This window comes from Phaenicophaeus curvirostris, chromosome 8 (genome assembly GCF_032191515.1).
Source record: "Phaenicophaeus curvirostris isolate KB17595 chromosome 8, BPBGC_Pcur_1.0, whole genome shotgun sequence".
NCBI classification, from domain to species: domain Eukaryota; kingdom Metazoa; phylum Chordata; class Aves; order Cuculiformes; family Cuculidae; genus Phaenicophaeus; species Phaenicophaeus curvirostris.
This window is the reverse complement of record NC_091399.1, coordinates 11,037,686-11,058,978: the sequence shown is the minus strand read 5'-3', so window position 1 is coordinate 11,058,978 and position 21,293 is coordinate 11,037,686. Positions and strand designations below refer to the sequence as shown.

The window sequence follows — 21,293 nt, the reverse complement described above, 5'->3', positions numbered from 1 at the left end:
CCAAGTTTTTCACGTCTTGCCTGGCTGTTCTAATAAGATGATCAGACAGGTTGGGATTTAACTTCACAAGCAATATGCCCTGTAGACTACTTGCCTTTTGAAGGAGTCAAAGATAATTTCAAAACGGTCTGCAAAACTAATAGGTACACACACGGTTGCCAAAATCTGCTTTTGATAAAATTCGATCTAGAAAATGTCTGATAAGATTTTCAAGTTGGCCCTCAAGCCTTCAAGCAAGGCCAGGGCATAAGGAAAAATCACAGCCACTGCAGACTGGAAAACAAAATTAAAGGAACTAGGGAAAACAGCAGAGTGTTTCTGAAAACTAAAGTGAGATGCTCCAGAGGGAAATGCACAAGATCAGAAGGCTTACAGAGTGAATTACTTACCTCATCAGACACTTTAAACCTCTTCAGCAATGCCACAACCTTCTGTTTGAAGTTTTGTTGCTGCAAGTCAAAAACACTTTTACGTAAGTAAAGCATTAAGTGAGCTGTTTTCTCCCAGTCTGCAAGAAGCCCAGACATGTCTGACACTGGTGCTCTAGCTGCTGCTTCAAACCAAACAACTCCTGGCACGACAAACCAAGTCTCTCTTGTTCTTATGCTGAAACTAGCTTTTCCACACCGATGATACTTTCTTCTCTGCATTCAACAAATGATGTCCCACTCCACCAAGCACTTTAGATCTTCTGCCCCTGATGGATGGCACATCACTTGTGGTTGGACACACAGCAGATATTGAATTATCTGCAAGATCTCCTCCGGTACCCATTTGATGTATTTCTGGCAAACACTTGACAGGCAACTTTTCTGGTCCTTAACAAGGGTGAGCTCACACAGGCACCTACCCGCTGACCCAAAGTACAAAGGTGGTTTCTACCAACAGAGCACTGTTCTTCCCAGGAGCTTGCAGTCCATCCTGGAAGGCTCAATTATTTGACCAGCAGCATTAAAGAAAAGCTATGGGGCTTGTCCTTAGCACTGGCCTATGAGTTTACTTGCTCCAAGAGCCATCTCTCTCTTGCAGGGCCAAACAGCTGAGATGCGTGATACTGCCCAGTCCTTCTCCATCTGTCACTGACCAACTACACACACTACAAAGAAAAGGAAGATTTAAGGTGGCATCCCTGTATCAGGAGGAAAGGGAGGACAAAATGGCTGGTACCAGGTCATTCTTAGGTGAAGAGGTTGCTCATTTGCTGGCTCTCCTGTGTATCATATGAGCTCTTAAGAAGTCCAGCTTCCTGCTCCCACACGGGCCTCAGACACTTCACACTGCCCCACACTCCAAATCTAGCCCTTTACGTCTGAACCTAAATCATGTGGCTGCACCACTTTTGAGACAGCTGAAGTTTAGGAGAAATAAAGCCACCAGGGCTCAGACAAGACCCCCCAAATAATGCTCTATTTCTGTCCCCAATGCACTTGGGAGGCTGAGATGCTCTCACAGCAGTGAGAGCTGTCCTCTGGCTCAGGATGCCAAGGAAGACTGTCTGTGAGGCAGACTACCCTGAAGCAGCACAGCAGTCTCCGGAGGGAGGACACAGCAGGCACTAGCAACGGTGACAGGGCAAGAGCTACCTGCTGGCTGAAATGCTTCAACTGTTGCCAGAAGGAGGCCTGGTTTGAACTTGGGCTGAGGTTAACTCAACTGACAGTATCAAACCCAGCTTTGTACCAGTCCCACACACTGGGCATTCAGCATCGGTTTAGAGGTCAGGGCTAGAAAGACATTCTTACTATGAGGAGGATGCTTGCTTAGTAACCAAGGATATGAACTGACATGCTGCTGGTGTCAGGGAGAGGATCTTTCTAGTGACAGGTTCAGGTCAAAGTAGGGTTTATTTCAGACCTTATCAAACCAGGGATTTCAGAAATGGCCTCACAGGAGGTACAGTGATCTCCAAACTTAGAGCCCAAAAGAAAGAGCACATGCTGATTAGAGCCCATGCTGATTCCCAGTTACTGTCATCACAGATGTGCACAAACACGTAAGCAGAAAGCTGCATTATGGTGCAGTCAGGCACGAGCCTGCTACACCAAGAAATGCAGCTTTGCAGGCATATGCATGCTTACTGTGAGACAGTGGATAGCTGCATGCAACTTGTCATAGCTTTCAATATCCAGCTACTTTTGCCTCAGCACCACGTGCACCACCTCAGGTTTATCTGTTAAGCTCCAGCCCCTGACTAAGCTACTGAACTTCATTCTGAAACCTACCCACTAGCCTCTCCCAGACATAACAAACAGAAGAGCTTCCTTTCACTTAAGACTACTTTCAGGATGTACACGAGCATGGATGCTGCACTGGCTTCCTCATGGGGGTGGAATTTCATACACTTACATGATTTTTAGAGCTCCTTAACCCTGCAGCCAAAGGACACTCAAGACTGCACATACACACAGCTCCCTGAACTGGCTGCTTTTGCTAGCTCTTCACGTGCTCTCACCATGCCCCCATGCTCTCTGCTGGGCCAGCATGTCTAGTACTGCTACTCCCGTAAGCCACATGCACCGCGCGCATCCTGGCCAAACCCCATCAGTGTTAGTAAAACTGATTTCCACCGACCCTGGTTATGGACGTCGTTCTTACTATCGATCTCCGCTGCTTCTTGGGCTTCCCCAGCTCGTACTCATCATCATCCAAATCCTGAACAGAAAGAGGATTCCTGTGTTACCTTTGTGATTTGGGGACATGTAAGCATTCAAGTGCTAAATATGTTCCCTCTGTGAACTCTGAGCTCTGTCTTCCCGGCTTCCAGCACTTGTCTTAAGTGCAATTATGACAGCATAGGGAAAAGAAAGTGAACCAGGTCTGCAGAGAGCCAGGAATAACAGACTGGAAAAGCAAACCAGCCCTAGTTCTACATTCAAGGAACAAGGACAGTCACAGCCCCACATTTTGGTGGGTTCCTCCCTCAGTACCCTCAAAGAGGTGGAAGGCAGGTGATGCTAGAATCTGAGGGCAAACAGGACCCAAACTCAACAGCATCACCTATCTAGCCACACACGGTTCTCTGTAAGGACCTATTTTGCAGAAGGTATTGAAGACTAAAGACTGCTTAGATCCCAGTGGCTCTTTAATTACATATGGGAATCTAGTTGGGCTCTTTGAATCCAATCAGCATTACAGAAGCAATCAATTGATGCCTTGACTACGAAGCAAAGAAACAAACAAGGACGCTAAAGTTTTAGCGTTTAAAGGGAGCTCAAGTTCAAATACATGAACAGATAAATCACAGCATGGTGGAAGAAATAGGTTAGTGTGCGGGCCTTCTGCCACTGCAGCTAAACACTTGGTGACAGTCTCACACTGTAACGGCTCAGCTAAAGAAACAGTTTCAAGCATGAGCTGAGTGTTACATGCACTACTGAAGCTCTCATAGGGAGAAGCCATGCCCTAAACAGTACCTGGCCCTGTACGGCATCATCACTGGCCTCCTGCTCAGAAGAGAAGCTCTCGTACTCTTCCTCGGAATAGTTGTCTGAAAGGGAAGGAAAGAGGGGAAAGATTCTGTGAAACTCCTTTAAGGTGAGTGGAAAGTCTCATCTCAGGAGCAGAGAAGGCCAACTAACAGTCACAAATCCAGAAAAGAGGCATAGAAGGAGATGCCTGCTAGTTTATTTCCTGTCTGTGCTAGAACTAGAGCCTTGCCTGGAGGCAAGGAACAAGGAGAAACACATCTAACAAGAAGGAAGGATGGGCACACAAGTAAGGTTCCTTGAAATATCATCCCCTTTTAACCTGGATGGAGCCACCTAGTAGACAGAAACAAGTAAAGAGGTTTCTCCATAAGGGAAATTACTTTTTCCCCTAATGTGGGCATAACTGGCTTAAAGGAGCAAGACAGACATGACAGGAGAGTCTGAATCCTTTATTGAAATGAGTTCAGGTGAGCTGCCTGGCCTCAGGCAACAACACAAGCACCTGTGTGCACTACCTTCAACACTTGCCTCTTCTAGCAGTGAGCAGAAGGCTGGTACCACATAAACAGATTGTCACAAGAAGAAACTCAATGATTTCCCTATATGGCACACAACTCCATTGATTTACCAACATTAAACCATGCCACCGCAACACATACTGTAGGTTTGCAGGTCCCGTCTAGGTTACCGAGATTTACTGCAGAATACTCAAATGAAAAAGAAGTTGGAAGAGTAGCTTAAACACAAATCTCCTGAATACAACATTGTTAGCCTGGCGAGAAGCTCCAGGTTCTCAGCACACCCACTAGCAATGCTGGAAGAGCATTGTCGAGGACAGTTAATTCCTGCTGAATGGCTCACTCAGGCCTGGTGTTATATGCAGGAGAAGTTCTGACAATTCAATCCTCCACTCCTGTCACACTCTCTGCTCGTGTAGCAACAGGTTTGCAAAGTGAGTTTTCTTTGCATTAATCAGTTATAGACACAGAACTTGTGCAAACCAATTCTTAGCCTTCTTCCCATGAAAGTATCTAAGCCCGGGGGAGTTCCCTCCAGCTAGTTCAGGAAGACATTGGTCCTCAGAGGACATGGTTGTACTCTTACCTGTAGACTTGATTTTCTGGCTGGCCTGCATAGTGCTATCTTCGTGGTCAATTGGCTGACTTGACAAGGAGAAGATCCAGATTTCTGCCACCTTCACTGCAGCCTCTTTGATGTTGCTGAAAAGGCTCAAGACCTGGCCACCTTCTGTTGGGTGCTGCATGACCTAGGACAGAAATTAAGCAGTACAAATTTGCATTTAAATGCATCTAAACCTGCAACATTTGCATACTATAAGAGTTATTTATGGTCACAAAGTTACTCCACATTTCCAACTACAGAAGCAAGCCAACACCCTGCAGGAGCCACTTGCAGGCAATACACAATACTCGCTGAGAATTTGATTACTAATGGAACTGATGGATGGAAGGGAAGAAAGACTTCTGAGCTTGACAGTTGATTAGCTCATCCTTGAAGCACAGCAATTTGTTATCTCATTACTATATGTTTGCTTCTATGGTACTGATCTGAATTATCAAATTGCCAACCTTCTGAACACCTATCTCAGGAACTCAATTTTGTGTTACAGGCCAGCAGCAGAGCCAGTAAAGGCAAAAATTCTTGGTATGATACAGACATGAAGAGCTTCCTAAAACAAAAATCCCTGCTGTGGGGAGCTGGGACCTGAATCTCAGAGAAGCTGGCCATCCCAAGATAATGAAGCTGTGGGTCACAGAAAACAAGACAACGGTGGAGGCAGAGGGATATGCCGGTGTGGATTCCACCTTCTTTTGCCACTCGCAGCTCACAGGGCTCTCCCCAGAACATAACTTACCTTCTCTTGCCCCACAGGATCCAGAAAGCACCACCCCATGTCTGCACCTCAGCTTTCTATACACACCAGGCTGCTTCAGGAGCTCTTCACAAGGCTTTACCTGAGCTGAATGAGGAACATCCCCCTGCTCTTTAACTCTGCTTAGACTCAGCTCCAATTCATTGCTTCACTTCAACAGCCAAGAGAACACAGTTTTTTAAGAAACATCAGTGCTGTTTACAGGTCATTGTACTGAAAACTGCAAAGAGGAGGGAGGCAAGTTGTACAGATTTTTTTTCCCTAGTCTTCAATTTCAGAAATATCGCAGATGAGCTGGAGAGAATCTCCTTCCTAACACTGCGAACCTCTGAACGTTTGATCTTCTAACCTCAGTCAGCTGACATTACAAGATGCAAGAGAAATCACAGGCAGCAGCAGCAAATGCCCAAAGCTTAAAAGTTCCCTGATGGGTCTAATTAATGGGCTCACATTTTCTGCCTTACAGCACTATTTAATTTCTAGTTCTTAAGCAAACCAAACACAGTACAGGAAAAATGTCAGCCACAATACCACAAATCGAGATCTGGCAATTTCAGATGGGGAGTTCACCATATACTGCCTGTCTAAGGGAAGCTGAACTCAAACAAAAGGAGTGGTCTTTATAACGAATTATTTAATACAGTAATATCACATCACACTAGCTTATTTTGGATGGAAATAGTTTGTTGACAGAATGCAGTCTGAAGAATACTGATGTTGAGCTGAACTTGCTACTGCTAAATCCATCTCTAAATACTTAGACAAAAACCGCAGAGATTAAACAGGGCAGGAAATAATGAAGCATGGAGCTAAGCCATTCAGAAACCCTTAGTGAATAATTCATCTGTACTTGATTCTAGCATTAATTTTCACATATAAATCTCAAAATCTAATCATTTGAGACTCATGATTAGAATTCCACCTAAATTACCAACCAGGAAATAAGAATTTCAAAGGGTATTTCAAGCAAAATGATAGAAACTACTTGAACCTAAACTCTCATACAGTGCAACAGAGAAGCACAGTAAACCTTGCTTTAACTTGAACATTTCTTAGGCTTGGAAGGCTTGCCCAAGTCACACTGGCTAACTTTGTACACATGAAATAACAAAACATTCTGGATTTAAGACAGACCTGAAATGAACGCATGCATTAGTTCTACCACACTGCAACTTCTACTGTTCCTTTCAGGAGGCATCATAGAAGGTATTCTAGTTTTAAACTTATGCTCAAGTGTCCTGAAGGCAAATGGGACAGCGCTGTTTTTAAGTGAATGATCTGGACCCTCTAACTCTTAAAAAAACCCACCCAACAACATAATCAAAACACTCATAAGGCAATAAGCCCCATGAAACCTTTAGCTCCCAAGATCTTATCCAGAAGATGTACAAGATTATTACTCAGTAGTAAAATCTGTTTAAAATACTGCCCTGTGAATACTGATTGCAGTTATTAAGACAGCTATATGAAGTACCACCAGGTACTTCTCAGTGAGCAAAGTGAAAATGTTGGGTTTAAAGTGAAGGGAAAGGGAAAATGTCCACCTCTGTAAACAGAGATCATGCCAAACATTGCTCACCTCTGCCATGTTTATAGACCCCACAGCCAGAGTCTTGTAGCCTAAAATGGTTCGGTTCTTGTACCGCTTCCGCCGCTGTAGCATGATCTGAAGCTTGTTGCCTTCTCTCTTCAAGAAGTGAGGGTACTACAGTTGGAAACACATTGGAAAAGTTTATTACATCTCTCAACATTATCTCCCAAGCTGCTTGCTTCTCAAGTAAACTCCATTCCTACGGATTAACCTAGGGCTTTTCCAAGTGCTCACAGCTAACCTGCACTCAGTGAACAATCCTTCACTATCCCAAGGATGCCTTCATCTTTGCCCAAACATCTCACCTCTTGGCTTTCACTTCCACAGCCAAGCACACAAAGCACAACCTAGGGGCACAGAGGAGCTGTTCAGTTTGGGAAAGATTGAGCCCAAGCCCAGTTCCAGAAAGATGAGCACTTTCCCTGCACAACCAGCGGGCAGTAGCAAGGGCAGCCATAGACCCCCTCATACTCAGCAGGACACAGCCTTCCCTCCAGCGTACAGACACTTCTCAGTGTTTGACCCTCTACTGCATACATTTAAGAGCCTATCATGCTCTGAATGGCAAGTGGAGAGAGGCACAGCCATGAAGAGGCCAAGGATATGCTAATGCCTCTTTCACTAAAGCACGAAGACCTACACGGCCATGCAGTGTTTCTCTCCAGGATGACATCATATCCTTCATGCACACAGCTCTTGCAACTGTCAATGTCTTCCAGCATTAACATGCTCAAACTTCTATTGCTCAAAGTGGTTGTAGTTTAATTAGTTAAGTCAAGAAAAATCCTGTCCTACTGCCAGGTTATGATGCAAAGACATAAATCCTCCTCCATACAAGAAAACAGATCTGTTTATATCCCTACCAAAAAACTTCCCAAGAACAGAGAGGGTCTGAGGTCAAGCAGAGGCTATGAGGGAAAGAGTGGGGCTGACCATGCTATCGCAGCCTGCCCCGCTCATCTGTGCAGCACATTACTGCAGTCAGGCCCTACTTACTGCTAGTGCTCCAACAGCTGTGCGAGGAGGCAGCTGTGCAGTGGAAGAGCTATCTTAAAGAAAAGACACAGCAGCCACCTGAGCAGGTAGGTGAGTCCACACTCAGAAGAGAGGTGAATGGGAAACATGCTCCAAGTAGACAAAATACATAGCACTAAGCAACCTGCAGACAGGAGAACCTAACTGCAGAGATCGCAAACAGGAAATCCCTGAGTAAAGGATGCTTCTTTAGCAGGCAAAACCTATATTTTGCTTTTTTTCTGCCCTAGGGACATTGTGAAAGTTACTTCCGATCAAGACATTTGATAAACAAGTGCTGAGTACCATCAGAGACCCTAAAGACATTAATTTTCAGTCCAGAGCAAGCCTGACTGCTACCCAGAGAGCTAGGAGCAGTGGCCACACAAACAAGCAGAATACTAATTAACTGATTGCTCTGCAATGACAAAATCTGCTGTGGATTGCACAATGAAACAGCTCTGCAGAAGAGAGAGTGGCAGCCCACATAATTAAAAGACAACCTCAAAACACACCTTCATCTAGACACAAATGGAACCTGTGACTTCACAGATCTGCAACATCTCTAAACAAGGATGGAAGAAAGTTATTGGGAAGAAGTGATAAGAGGAGCTCAAAAAGCCAGAGACACCTTCTGCACTCAAATCTACCATCTCCCTGTCTCTGTGACCCTTCCATGTGTTGGAAAAGCAGCAGGGCAGAGAGACTCCTTGATCACAGCTCAAGGCACTTGGGCCACACCAGGGCTGCTTAAGTAGGGCTGGTAGCTGAAGTCCAAAGTTATGCTTGGTCCCAGGCCAGCCTGATTTCAACACGCACAGTTTTCAGGGATTAAACTGGACGGCTGAAGTCCATACATGTGCAAGTTTATGGTTTTCAAAGGTGTGTGCCTGGCCATCTCTGATGAGCAATCAGAGAGATGATACAAGAAAGTTACCAATAGACTCAGTCCACTCAACTCCTTTTAGAAGCCAAGGTGTCTAGAAGGAAAGCCAAGCCATTTTCATTACAAAGAAAATTTTTCCCTCACTCCAGATCCTGGAACAATCTGGGCTATTTTTGCTCAAATTCCCCACAGCTGACTGCCCACAGGACAAGCCAAAAGAATTCCAACAGCTCCTCAGAAATGGCTGGGACTGCCTTAAGAACAAGTATCTCTGGTAGACCTATCAGGATCTCCACCTGCAAATACACATGCCCCAGGGCCACATCCCACCTTACCTGCAGTGAGAAGGTCAGTGCAAGCTCCGTCTCCACATGTCCACTCGGGGGCAATACAATCTCATGAGAGCGTAGGATGCGCTTGGAGCCCTGTACAGAAACAAAATCCACAGGGTGAATTCCTCAGAAGCCAGCCCTTACATCCCACCCAGCCCTATTTACTGGAAACCAGGAAACACTGTCAGGGACTGCCACAGAGAACATGAATGGATGAGTCTGACCTTGCATTTCTGTGAAATATTAATGAGATGAAAGGGAGATATTTGACTTATAAAGATTTGGGCATATTCACTATCCCCAACTGCAACAAAGCAGGTTTTTGTTCTGCTAAACCCCAGCATTCAATAGCTATGAGTCAACTCCCACCCCTCAAGTTTAAGTCTGGTATTGTCACTTCAGCCAGTAGATACTAGGTTCACCACCTCCTAAGTCCGGAGGCTGCAGCATCATGCTTAAATCTCCAGCGTTAGCCACGACTGCCTGGTCTTTCCTTTCTGTTCATGCACCCTCCCTGAGTAAAGGGGGATTTTAACCTGTTTAAACAACTGCAAGTAGTTGAGGTTATAAAAAAGGGGAGTCTGGAGGCCTGATAGTGTTACAGGGCAACTCCAAATCTACATTGTGTTTGGGCTGCTGTACACTAACAGAGTTACCAGGCTATTTACTGCATGAGCGTTTAATTTCAGGGAAAACTAGCAAGAGAGCATGACAGAGTGCTGCCTAGCAAATCCTTCTGCACTGTTCAAACACAGTGGCAACTTTCAGAGGTCCCTGATTTAGTGTTCTGCTGAGGCTGCAGATCTGGCTTTGTCCAGACAGGCCAATCTCCCAGAAACACAGACTTGTAGCTCTCAAAAAAAACAGCATCTAGAAAATAAGGGGTAACACCTCCTAGCTGAATCCAAAGGAAAACATGGTCTGCCTACATCAGCCCTAAATAACATTCTGAGACAAAAGAGAAGCAGAGATCCGTTTGCACCCCTTCCTCCCAAAATGTGTTGCTTGGGCAGCTAGAGTGAATGTTGTGATTTGCAGCAGTGCCTCAGTTTCTGCACAACACAGTGCCTGCTGTTCTGTGGAAAAGTCCAGGTGCCTAAGCTCCAGCAGATCAGAAGGCAGACAGCAAAGCAGTGTGGGAAAAGCAGCACGTGTGCAAGTAAAGCACAGCTATCCTTGCTGCTGGCAACAGCGGCATCTGTTCCACTGGTGCAAAGCTCCTAATAGCAGCAATCTCACTTTACTTGTTATGCAACTCAAAATCTAATGAAAGACCAAATATAGCTGCTTTTAAAAGACTGTCGCAGATAAACAGAGAAATGGCTCAGGAAATACAGTCGACAACTCTTTGAACATCACTGTTCAGGAGGCTGCAAGGAGACACGAGAAATGCAGACAAGCTGCTCTCATTAGGTCTGAATTCAGTCACCCCCTTCTGAAGGACTCCAGTGTCTGACATCTCTCTTGTAATACAAAGGCAGAGCCATTTGACAGAGATCATATATTTGATGATCCAGTATCATCCGCCTCAAACAACAGCCATATCAGAAACCTGAATGCTGGCAAATTAAATGTCCCTGAAAGAGCTTGTCAGCATCATAACCTGCAAGCTGTAAAAGGACTTATTAACAGGGCATCAAATCTGACTGGGTCTGAGACAGCTACAGTGCTACTGACCCACCATCAAATAGCACATCACAAGGAACTATGGGTGCTGATCCAGCATGAGGGACACCCAAGGTGAGGCTTGCTGGGACACTGGTAATTCCAGCCACTGTCACCACTAGGCCAACTGGATAGACATATCAAGGGCAAAATAAGCATGGCCTGGCGGTGTGAGTTGCAGCCTGGGACTTGGCAGATGAGCGCCCCAAACGGGGCAAGTTTTTCTGCCTTACAGTTCTTCAATAATTTGCCCTGGTGCAGAAAGTTCTGCAGAAGAACTGCTCAGGTTCCAGCATCTGAATTAACACAGCAAGGCAGATCACAACATGCACCTATAATAGACAAGAAGGTCTCTTTGGACTCGCAGGTCTGTGGCAAGCTTTCACCCACAACAAGTGTAAGCAGTCAGGAAAAGGTTTTTCTTAAGTAAAAGCTATAGCACCATACAATCCAAGTCTGACACGCTCTGCGCAAAGATCATTCACTGGCAAGCCTCAGGCTCTTATAGTGATGCACCCACTATCTAGGACTGCAAACATATGGAAAGCCATATGCAGTATCTGACAGCCAGGGCACCCACAGCTGTGCTGCTTCTCAGGTTCCCATGAATCCAGGTGTGTGTAGCTACTCCCTGCCGTGGGTGCATGAACCCCCCTCCAACAAAAGGGGACACATGTTTACCCCAGCTGGACAGCTCACAGAAATTAGAGATGCCTCTTAAATCCTCAGCTGCATGTTCTTGCACCATAGAGCCCTCATGCTTTCACCTTCCAAGCTCAGTTTTGAGTGCTTTGACACAATCACCTCACTGCAGCCATTTGCCTGGTTCTTTATTTGAAAAGTAGCTGCTTTTCAGTATGGTTAATGGTATTTTTCTACTTATAGGTCTGCTAGGCTTTTACTCATTATGTATTCCAGCATTTGCAGTGGTGAGAGCACGTGAACTGAACTGATGACGCACTGTGGAACTGAGCCCCCTTCCTTCCTAGCCTGCCTCCAGGCAGGGTGACCTACATGTAGGCACTTAATTAAATGGCACAAACATATGCTGTGAAGTGGGTTACTTACCTAGGATGACAGCTGTGTTTTATGAAAACAAATTAAAATATACAGGAACACTACAAATACACTGGCAAGCACATGGCTAAGAAATGACTTAGACTGGACAGCAGAGCTGCCCATTAGCAGGGGAAGGCCCAGACTCCAGACTCCACAAAACCAGGACCAAGTACACAAGGTGTTCACCATTCAGTGAGCGGAAACACGTTAAAGAGAGAACGAGGTTTGTGTTTAGTGACACCTCAGGAAAAAGCGAGAGCATATGATCTGTAAAGAGCATTTCCACAGAGACAAGCTCATGCTGAGCTCTCAGCAAACAAGATTCTTTGCTTACAACAGTGAAATGCAGTAGGAACATGGGGGAAGGAATAGAGGAGACTCTCCACAAATTCAGAGTGCCCTTATGCACTTGGGAAGAAGCCTGTGGCTGCTGCAACAGACCCTCACATAGAAGTGATCTCAGTTTAGGCAACTGCCAGCACTTTTAGCCAAACAACACATTTAATTCTTAGAACTGATCAACAATTACCTGCATTTTGACAGCAATGACCCCAGAAATAAGCTCCTTATCCAATTCCTTTAAGACTACCAGTTTCTTTAATGTCAAGCTGCACAACCTGCAAACAGGAACAGAAGAGAAACAGTTACACAAGCCACACACTGATACAGTGGCAGAAAACAGAAACTTGTGAGATTCCCCTGGCTTTTCAGGTGGAATTTCTCCAGCCTTTCACAAGGACAAGGACATGGACATAAGGCACATCTCTTTGATACAGACTCATAGCCACATGAGAGCACCTCACAGCACAGAATCCCACTGACCACAGCCTGGGAACTCTTGCTCTGAGTCAGACCAAATGTTTTAGGGTCAGAGGAGCAAAATTCCAGCAACATAAAAGCATCGGGTCAGTCTAATTTTAAACTAGTCTACAAAGTTTTCCTAGATTATGGGCTTTTTCAGTTTCAGACTCCTGGCTCCCAAAAAATCTCACTGCCACCTCCTCCTGCCAACCCACACAGTCTTCTCCTCACCCCCAAACAAAAGTGCTAGCAAGTGTCTCAGGCATCTCTAATAGGAAAGGGGAAAAAATCCCAACAAAACGTATGAAGGAGAGGACTCAAGTGCTGGTCTCTGGTCCTGGTTTCACACGCCACGCATATGCAAGTAAATCACATTCTTCACCCAGGCGACGCTACATTGTTCTGGTTAAAGCTGTTTGCACTTCTGCCTTCCAGCACAGGGAGCTTGAGAGGGCAGAAGGCTTGGACTAGATGAAGCTGAGTTAAGGCTCTGAGGTAACAGGACCACAATATTGGTGCTGTTACTGTCATGAGATGTTAGCAAGCCTCAGCACGGGCTCCTCTGAAACCCACTGCAGAGCTTTTTGTGCCAGGTAAAGTGTAATATCAGGGCTGTTCATGAAGGGGCCAAAACCAGCAGTAGATGGGAAGGGAAAAGGAGCTGAAGCTGGATTTTGGAGCATGCCCTGGCAAGCAGTAGCTCAAGTGCCACTGCCTGCACATGAACTACAGGACTCCACACCGGTGCCAGGAAACAGGCCGCCACTGCAAGGGTGACTTGCACTTCCACCATCTTCTTCACCATAGTGCGAAGCTGAAACATGGCTTTGTTGCAATGCCCGAAGGCAAATATATCAGCCTGGGTATAAAACTGCAGAAGGGATGCAACTAAGGGCACTTCCCAACAGAAGCAGCGGCAAACATTGAAGTAACCACTGCCTGCCTCATCCAGAAATGCCGGTGGCTGTGCCTGAACTCTGCCCTTGCATGCAGGGCTTGGAACAAGGAAGAGCCAGTCTTAGCTCTTATGATCTTCACTCAAGCATCCCTCCAAACCAGCCCTTGCCAGCTTCTTTTCCACTCCAGCCCATGCTATCTGCTCTCCCCGTCCATTTGCAGAGCACTGGTTCCTGTCACCAGTCAAGAAAGAGAGAACTAAAAGGTCTCTACTTTGCAGATTTTGCACTAGAAGGCAGCACAGACAGAGATGCTATAGAAATTACACAGAAGGTGGAAGGGCTGGGTCTGCCTGGACCTCCGTTGCCTTCTGTCACAGCACCAGCAGCCGTGCACAGTGTCAGCAACACAGACGTGCTGGAGCGTGCAAACCTGGATGTGCTGAGTGCCAGTGGAGGGAGGGCAGGAGCAGGCACAACAGCTGGGCTGGCGCAGGGGAGACTGAGGCCAGAGCCTTCCCTGGAGAAAAACAGGCACCTGCGGAATCAGGAAAGCACAGGCCAGTGCGTTCATGTGCAAACATGTGTCTCTGTGCTCTGGAAGTCAGGTGAAGCTGCATCCCTCAACCTGGAGTGCAGGAGAGGCTGCCAGCTTCCCCCCTGCACCCTGAAACAAAAAGCAAGCACTGGAAAACACATTCCCTACTGTGAAGCAGCCAGGCCTGGATCTGGAGGAAGGAGGCTGTGATGCCATTTGTTTTCTTTGTAATGCTGTAGCTGGAGGACAATTGCACTCAGCTTGCCAAAACCCACAGAGCTCGGGTGGTCAAGTGCTGAGAACAGAGGTAGGACAACACACTGGCATTGTCTCAGCTGACAGGCAAAGAACAAAGGCCTTTTCTCTCAAGGCTGGAGCTCAGGGATGAAAAAGGTATGGGAAGAAACAATAGTGTTCTCAGCATGCACAGAAGAGCACAAGGAGGGTGTTCTGTTCTCCACTAGGCATTCCTTCAATCCCCCATTTGTGAGCTTTGATCAAGGCCTGTGGAGCACTTGCTGCTTGGGAAAAAAATAATTTAAAAAAGTAAAAGCCTCCTTTAGAGCGATCAGAAAAACAAAAGCAGTTAAAAAAGGCATGAGATGCATCTGCTTTCTTTATGCCCCATTGCTGGGCTGCTGGTACTAAAAGGCACTTCACACAAACAACAATGAAATGTTTATATTCTCCCTTAGCTAATGAGGGCTAAAAATCAGACTTCAAATCCCACCAAATCACTCTTGCCCTCAATACATTTACTGTTCTGGGCCTTCTATGTAAGCCTGCAGCTTACAAATCAAAACAGCCTTCAGAATACATAGTGAAAAGGATATGTACCTTAGTAAAATAATCATTAAAAGTCATATTTCTGCATGTCACTGCATCCAGAGACAGCATGGTGCCCCTGCCACCAACACAAGAATCCTGAAGCACCCACACGTACAGCAAGGATTTGCCTGCCATCACTGCCTCAGATAACGGCAGCGCCTCGTTCCACACACTTACCTTTTGCCTAGGTTTGGCTGTACTCCTGCTAAATCTCAGCGACCAGGAAGGGGACCGGTCTCACAAAGCATTTCTATCAATGAGCCTGCTAATCAGGCAGTTCCACATACATACACATTTGATCTCCATAAGCACAGACACACAAGGGGAAATGAGGAAGCCTTAAGTCTGGAGCTGAAAGACCCTGAATTATTTTGAGTGCTCTACCAAAAGCTTGGGACAGTGATACAGGAGGGGCAGACAAACGCCTTCTTCGCATGTTTGTTTCAGCACTGATCTATGGTTGCACGTGGAGTGTTCAGCTAGCAGAAGCACTAAGTTAGCCAAAGCAGTGTTAATTAGGGGCAAGGAAAATCTGAGAGCTGAGATTTCCAATCTTTTTGCAGGTTCATAGTAGATGTGCCTGCTTGGAGCTCGCATCCCCTCCGGCCACACGTCCCCCTCATAGTGAGGAGGCATGAAGCCCTTTCTTGACCCCATTCACAGGTGAACAAATCACAAGATAGCTTAATGTGTTGTACAAGAATAAAACTGTTCATCTTTTTACATCACTGCTGCGAGGACACAATTTTAAAGAGGAAACCTGGCTCTGATCCAATGGTTTCAACTCCTCTTGCTAATGCCAGTTGTGCAGAGCCGCTTCATCAGGAGCTCTCTGCTCCAGGAGGCAGTTATCTGCAAAGAACATAACATTTTGGCAACCAAGATCCAGCAAACATGCCCTGAACAACCAGATAAAGCATCGCATTCATATTCAGTGGATATTTTCCCTTTGTATACCTCTGAGTAGGAAGATCAGGAAAATAAACCCCCTCCAAGAAAGAGCCTGCCTCACTGAATTAAATGTCTGTGTCTCCCCAGGGAACATAGTAATTGCACCGAGACCTCGCACATGCAGAGACAGTCAAATCAACAGGAAGGAAAAATTAAAGATTGAAGACCTGTATTTTAATTAAGCCTCATAGAAGTTGAGAATAAAAACAGATGCATCCACAGCTGTAAGAGACTCCAAATGCAAGACAGCAGCCAAGGCAGGAAGACTCTAGCTCACTACACAGCTATCCTTCATCCAGATTAAAAACTGTGAAGATATTGTTCCTAGAGAAAGCAATGCCAGGAGTGCTCTCCTCCAAGTTCTATAAGCCTCAACCAGCCGATGGCTATAAGGAAGGAATTAGTCTCCATTCGGCCAATACACGGTTTCACCTCACCCAAGTTACTTCAGCATTTCAGGACAGCAAGCAGCCTCCTACCCCAATGCTTCCAACATACACTTTGAATGTTTTGCTCCAAGCTGACACTTTACAGTCAAGTCAGCCCCAAAATAAATTGCAAGCCACTTAAGGGATAAGTGGAGGGAGACACCTGCCTACACACACACTTGCCTGGGCAAATAGAACCAATCTGCACATAGCTACAGGGACATCTGTGCAGGAGAGGCTGGAACCAGAAACCCTGTACAGCATTTTTCAGAGACAGCTACTTAATGAATATGTGCAGCGCACAAACAACCAACTGCACAAGCACCTTCTTGGGCCTGCTTTGCCCATGTCCAGGAACGATGGACTTGTTTCTGTATACACTGCATACACTTCATACACTGAGGGCAGGGCTCCATGCTGGCCTAGGAAAGCTAGTACCAGGAGAAGAGCCATCCTACAACATCTCTGAAGGATCAGAGTGAGGCCTCCAGCAAAGGGTATCAGTGGCAGAAGCCACCAGAAGAGTGCTTCTTCACTTTCCAAAGCTTGGAGGCTAATCCTCTCAAAATTATCTAATCTCAGGTAAATTCCAAAGCAGGAACACAATCAATGAGGAACCAGAGGTCAGGCACCGCAATTTCTGTCATGCCAGAAACATAACCTGAGCAACTTGCAAAGCAGCATAATGGCCCTCTATTGGTCTCTGCTTACTCATTCCTTCACACTCACCAGTGAGTTAAACCACAACTTCTATCAGCTGTTTTGGCTATAGACCCATTCAAGTAAGCTTAAGAATCTAGGCAACAATAATAGAGTGAGTATTTTCATTGTCCTTGCTCTCAAGGATCCCGAAATCCTCTTCCCAGCACAAATAGAGAATTAAGCTCTTAAGATTCTATGCCTAAGATCCATAGAAGTATGGTAACAAGCAGGTCTTGCTCAGATAAGTGAGAGGATTGCAGCTTATCTTATACAACAGGCTCTACCCAGGACCTCACAATGACACACATGCACAGCCAGACACCATCCTTCTACAGCTGAAATACTGTCCTGCTCACTTAAAATATATTAAAAACACACCTGCTCCAAACCAAGCCTGCAAAAGGGGTGGGAATGTAAAAATTTTGCAGACCTGCATAATTTTGAAAAATTCTAGAATTCTGCATGGGCACATTTGCGCAGTTAATATGACCAAGGATTAAAGTGCAACCAAGCTTAGACAGCCTAATCCAACATACCAGTTGGAAAATGCTGAGATGTGCTTTCCTTTAGTGTGTTTTCTCCTTTCAGATATTGCTGTACGACTCTAAGGAGCAAAGCAGGGATTAGTTCTGTTTCTGAGGCAGTCAACGGAGTAAAAAGGAATGAGACAAACTTACTACCTGTTCACACTACACTGCCTGCAAAGCCAAGCACAGACACAACTCTAGTTAAATACACCTCTCCTGGCTTGCCTCTTTCAAATCCAGCATCCAGAACACCAGGACTGTACAGCATCCCAATACCAAACTGAGCATCAGTGAAAGAGCCCACAGTACTGATGGATATGGTTTGCCCCATGTTTTTGAATTTTTGAGGCAACAGGAAGGTGTTTTATTAACTTTAAAGACTAAAGTCAGCAAACAGTGAAAAGCTGGTGCATGGTGCTCCTGTGACAGACTGTCAAGATGACATTTCCTACATTACAGATGACACAAACACATCTGGCATTTGTTGCACTAATTTAGCAGCAACTGTTATAACTAGAGGCACCGCTGCCAATGAACAAGCAGCAAGACTGAGACAGACCAGGCATAGCCACATCCATCTGACCAAAAGCCAGTGGTAGCTGTGGGTCTAACAAGCCTGCGCAAGACACCCAAGTGCTGCAGCCAAAGCAGTACGTGTCACAGGGAGCCTTTAGGAGATGGGCCGGTCAAGCCACTTCTGTAGATAGGGCTCCACTTTGCAGTTAGCCAGCAACAAAACAAAGGCTCAACCCACTAAGCTTATGGGAGCAACCCAGGGTGGAGGATAGCTCCCCACCACATGCCTTACAGATTGGTGCAAAAGCATATACACACAAACGAGAAAATGACTCACGCCCCAAACCAAAAGAAGACTCTCTGGGAATAGGAATGCAAAACCAAACTGGGGGTAGGGAGTGAAGGAGAGAGACTTTCAGCTGGAACCAGCTCAGCAGCTCTCCCCTCCCCGGCTCATTCCTCCCTTACGCCGCTCTCCCCTCCTCACTGGCCCCCAGGCCCAGACAGCAATGCTTGTCACAAAGCAGGCTCGACGTTGTGATCAGCTGTTCCAGGCATGCTATGGGAATGCTCTCTCCCTGCCTGCCAGGAGCCGTTCCATCTGCCCCTAAACACTCTGAGACCTGCAGGAGCTGCACAAAGTAGCCAGCAGATGAGAAGGACCAGAGCTAAAGACTTCCTGATCTGTTCACAGCTTGCCCCAAAGCACAGAGCAGCATATCATCCCCCCCGAGGCTGACAGCGCTGCAGCTGGCTGCAAGAACGGCTGCAAGAATAAAGACGGCACCAAGGGAGAAAATCCTTGCAGTGGATGCTGCCACAGGCAGCTAATGCTGTTACAGGCACCAGTCAGTGAGATTAAAGGGTTGAAAAAAAATGCCTCAAGGCACATGTTTTCTCCAGCATGTGCCTTTCCCCAACGATAACCTTTACTCTCTCCCTTGTCCTCTCCTCCACCACATCCATGCCTCAGCCTCAAACACAGTGGCAGCCGCATCAGGTTGGGAGCTCTGAGTCTCCACAGCAACTAGGGATGTCAGAGCTGCACATGACCAGCCCCCTGCAACCACCCAACGAATGAGAGTAGCTCCTCTGACAGCCTGTTTGTACCTCCTCACTCCCCGCTGGAACAGTTGGATGGCAAATCCTCCACTACTGTGTCAGGAACTCTGTTTAAAAACAGCTACTTCTCCAGCAGCTCCCTTGTCCCATCCCTTGGCAGCGAGGAGCCAGCATGCATCTATCCGCATGCAGACAGATTCAGGGGGAGGGCCAACACCGGCCACTCTAGTTTAGTATTTAGTATTTCCTTTTTGACAATAGGAAACACAGGTCTCTGACTGCTTTCCAAATGCCAGGTGCTATTCTGCTTTTTGGCCCCACTGCTGAACGGCCCACGGTGAGGGATCGGCTCTCTGGACACTCCTGTTAGCTACTCGGCACCTGGGCAGACATGGCAGTCCCATCCACGGCACTTAATGGTCCTAAGGCCTGCAAACCATTAGAGGACAGGCCGAAACATCTCCATCTTCCCCTTTGTCTGTAAATCAGTCATCAAAGGCCCCAATCAAGAGAGGAAAACTAAGCCAACAGGAGCCTTGACATTGGCCCCATTTCAGCAGAGCTTGTAACAGAGCTCAGTTCTGCTCGGGTTACCTGTCATTCTGATCTCTTCATCATGAGAAATCAGGACTAGAAAGCCTCCAGCTAAGAAAGCAGGCAAGGAAAACCAGATGGCTTCTTGGTGTCCCCAGATTAGACCTCGCTCTTAGGGCGTGAACAATTTGCCACCTCTCTGCCTCATTTCTCTCCACTTTAAACTGCTCCAACGATGCCTTCTCGTGCAGAGGTGTGGTGAGCAGCCCATCACCCCAGAGACAGGATCACACCAAGGGTCAGATTAAATCACTTCTCACTCAGCTGTCCCTGAAAGTTGTCCTGTTCACAAGCTGTGGCCCTCCCAGCCAAAGCCAAGACCCTGATGGTCCTAAAACTCAGTGCTTCTCTGAAAGACAATCAGATTGCACCACCATGAATAAACAGACTAAGAACTGTTGTCAAAGATTTTTAAAGGGGTTTTGGGGATGGTTTTTTTTGTTTGGTTTTTAATGTGGTTTCTCCCTTGCTGCCCTATCTGGTAAAGCCAGGCTAGGTCATTCCTAACAGGATGTCATGCTGTAACCTTGATTCAAACCAGTCACACCAAGTGCCAGATGATCGAGGGGGTTGTTTGCAAGGTTTGCAGTATGGCCTGAAATAAACAAGGTGAGAGAACCACATCAGTGTAATGTAGAGCTCAAACGCCTGTTTGCTTCTTTACTGAGAACTCAAAATGCCCTGTAAGGGTAAAGGCAGAGCAGCCAACAGCAGTGAAAAACATTTGTGATGGTACATTTGGTATCAGCCAGCACAGCAATCAAATATGCAAAGCATCTCGCTGGCAGGCTGGCTTTCAGACTCTCCTAGTCTTCAGAAGAAGTCTTCAGACTTCTCCTAACACTTCACAGATCCCAATGCTGTTCCCATTGCAGCGAGGCAGTCCAAGCCTGCCATTCTGGCCTTCTTCCAGACAGGCACACATGCAGCCAGCCACCCCAGTATCTCACAGCCAATCTATGCTCTTCCTTCACTTATTTCACGTCTAATGCTGGCTCCCTCCTGCCCTACTCTGGAGATAAACAGGGTGACGCTCAAAGAGATATCAGAATTCATCACCTAATTTAGAAACATAATTTTTTGTACAATTCTCGCTGTGTCTCAAACACAGAAGAACTATTTAGCACCCGAAGTATGATTTCTTTCCAGTATGCAGAAGTTCAAAGAACACAGTACTCATAACCTGAATTTTACAGGGAAGGAGCAGCAAAGTGTAAACTGCAACACCAAACTCCTCTGTACTCAACAGCAGGTCAGAAGGAAGGTTAGGAGAATCACCAGCTCAATGAAGAGCAGTTCCTGCAGCTGTACCAAACACGTTGTGTAACGCTGGCAGCACACCTCAGCTGTTTGCTCTGATGGCACCCTGGCACACAAGCACTGAGCCCCTGAGCCCCACAGCACTGGCTCATCTCCACACTCTCTGGCCACAGCTCAGAGAACGTTTCCAAATCAGACGCATTAAAATAGTCAAAAAAGGAAGATTCCTCTTCCCCAGAGGCATTTAGATTTAAATGGTGCCAGTTTTTGCAAGGCAACAACACAGAGCTGACAAAGCAGCTTCCATAAGCACTAAATAAA

At 46.3% G+C, this 21,293-nt stretch overlaps 1 protein-coding gene across 11 annotated transcripts in view; it reads right to left on the bottom strand.

Moving 5' to 3' along the window:
* The window catches only part of PACS2 (phosphofurin acidic cluster sorting protein 2), an 80,552-nt gene that overhangs the window by 39,043 nt on the left and 20,216 nt on the right, over positions 1-21,293 (bottom strand). For 10 of the 11 annotated variants that reach the window (XM_069862436.1, XM_069862443.1, XM_069862444.1 and 7 more), the window contains exons 2-8: positions 12,399-12,486; positions 9,149-9,238; positions 6,902-7,027; positions 4,533-4,695; positions 3,414-3,487; positions 2,572-2,652; positions 390-449 (exon numbers count right to left, since the gene is read on the bottom strand). In XM_069862436.1, coding sequence (XP_069718537.1) covers positions 390-449; positions 2,572-2,652; positions 3,414-3,487; positions 4,533-4,695; positions 6,902-7,027; positions 9,149-9,238; positions 12,399-12,486 — 682 coding nt within the window. The remainder of the gene's footprint in view (positions 1-389; positions 450-2,571; positions 2,653-3,413; positions 3,488-4,532; positions 4,696-6,901; positions 7,028-9,148; positions 9,239-12,398; positions 12,487-21,293) is intronic. The other variant, XM_069862446.1, reaches the window with a different exon arrangement.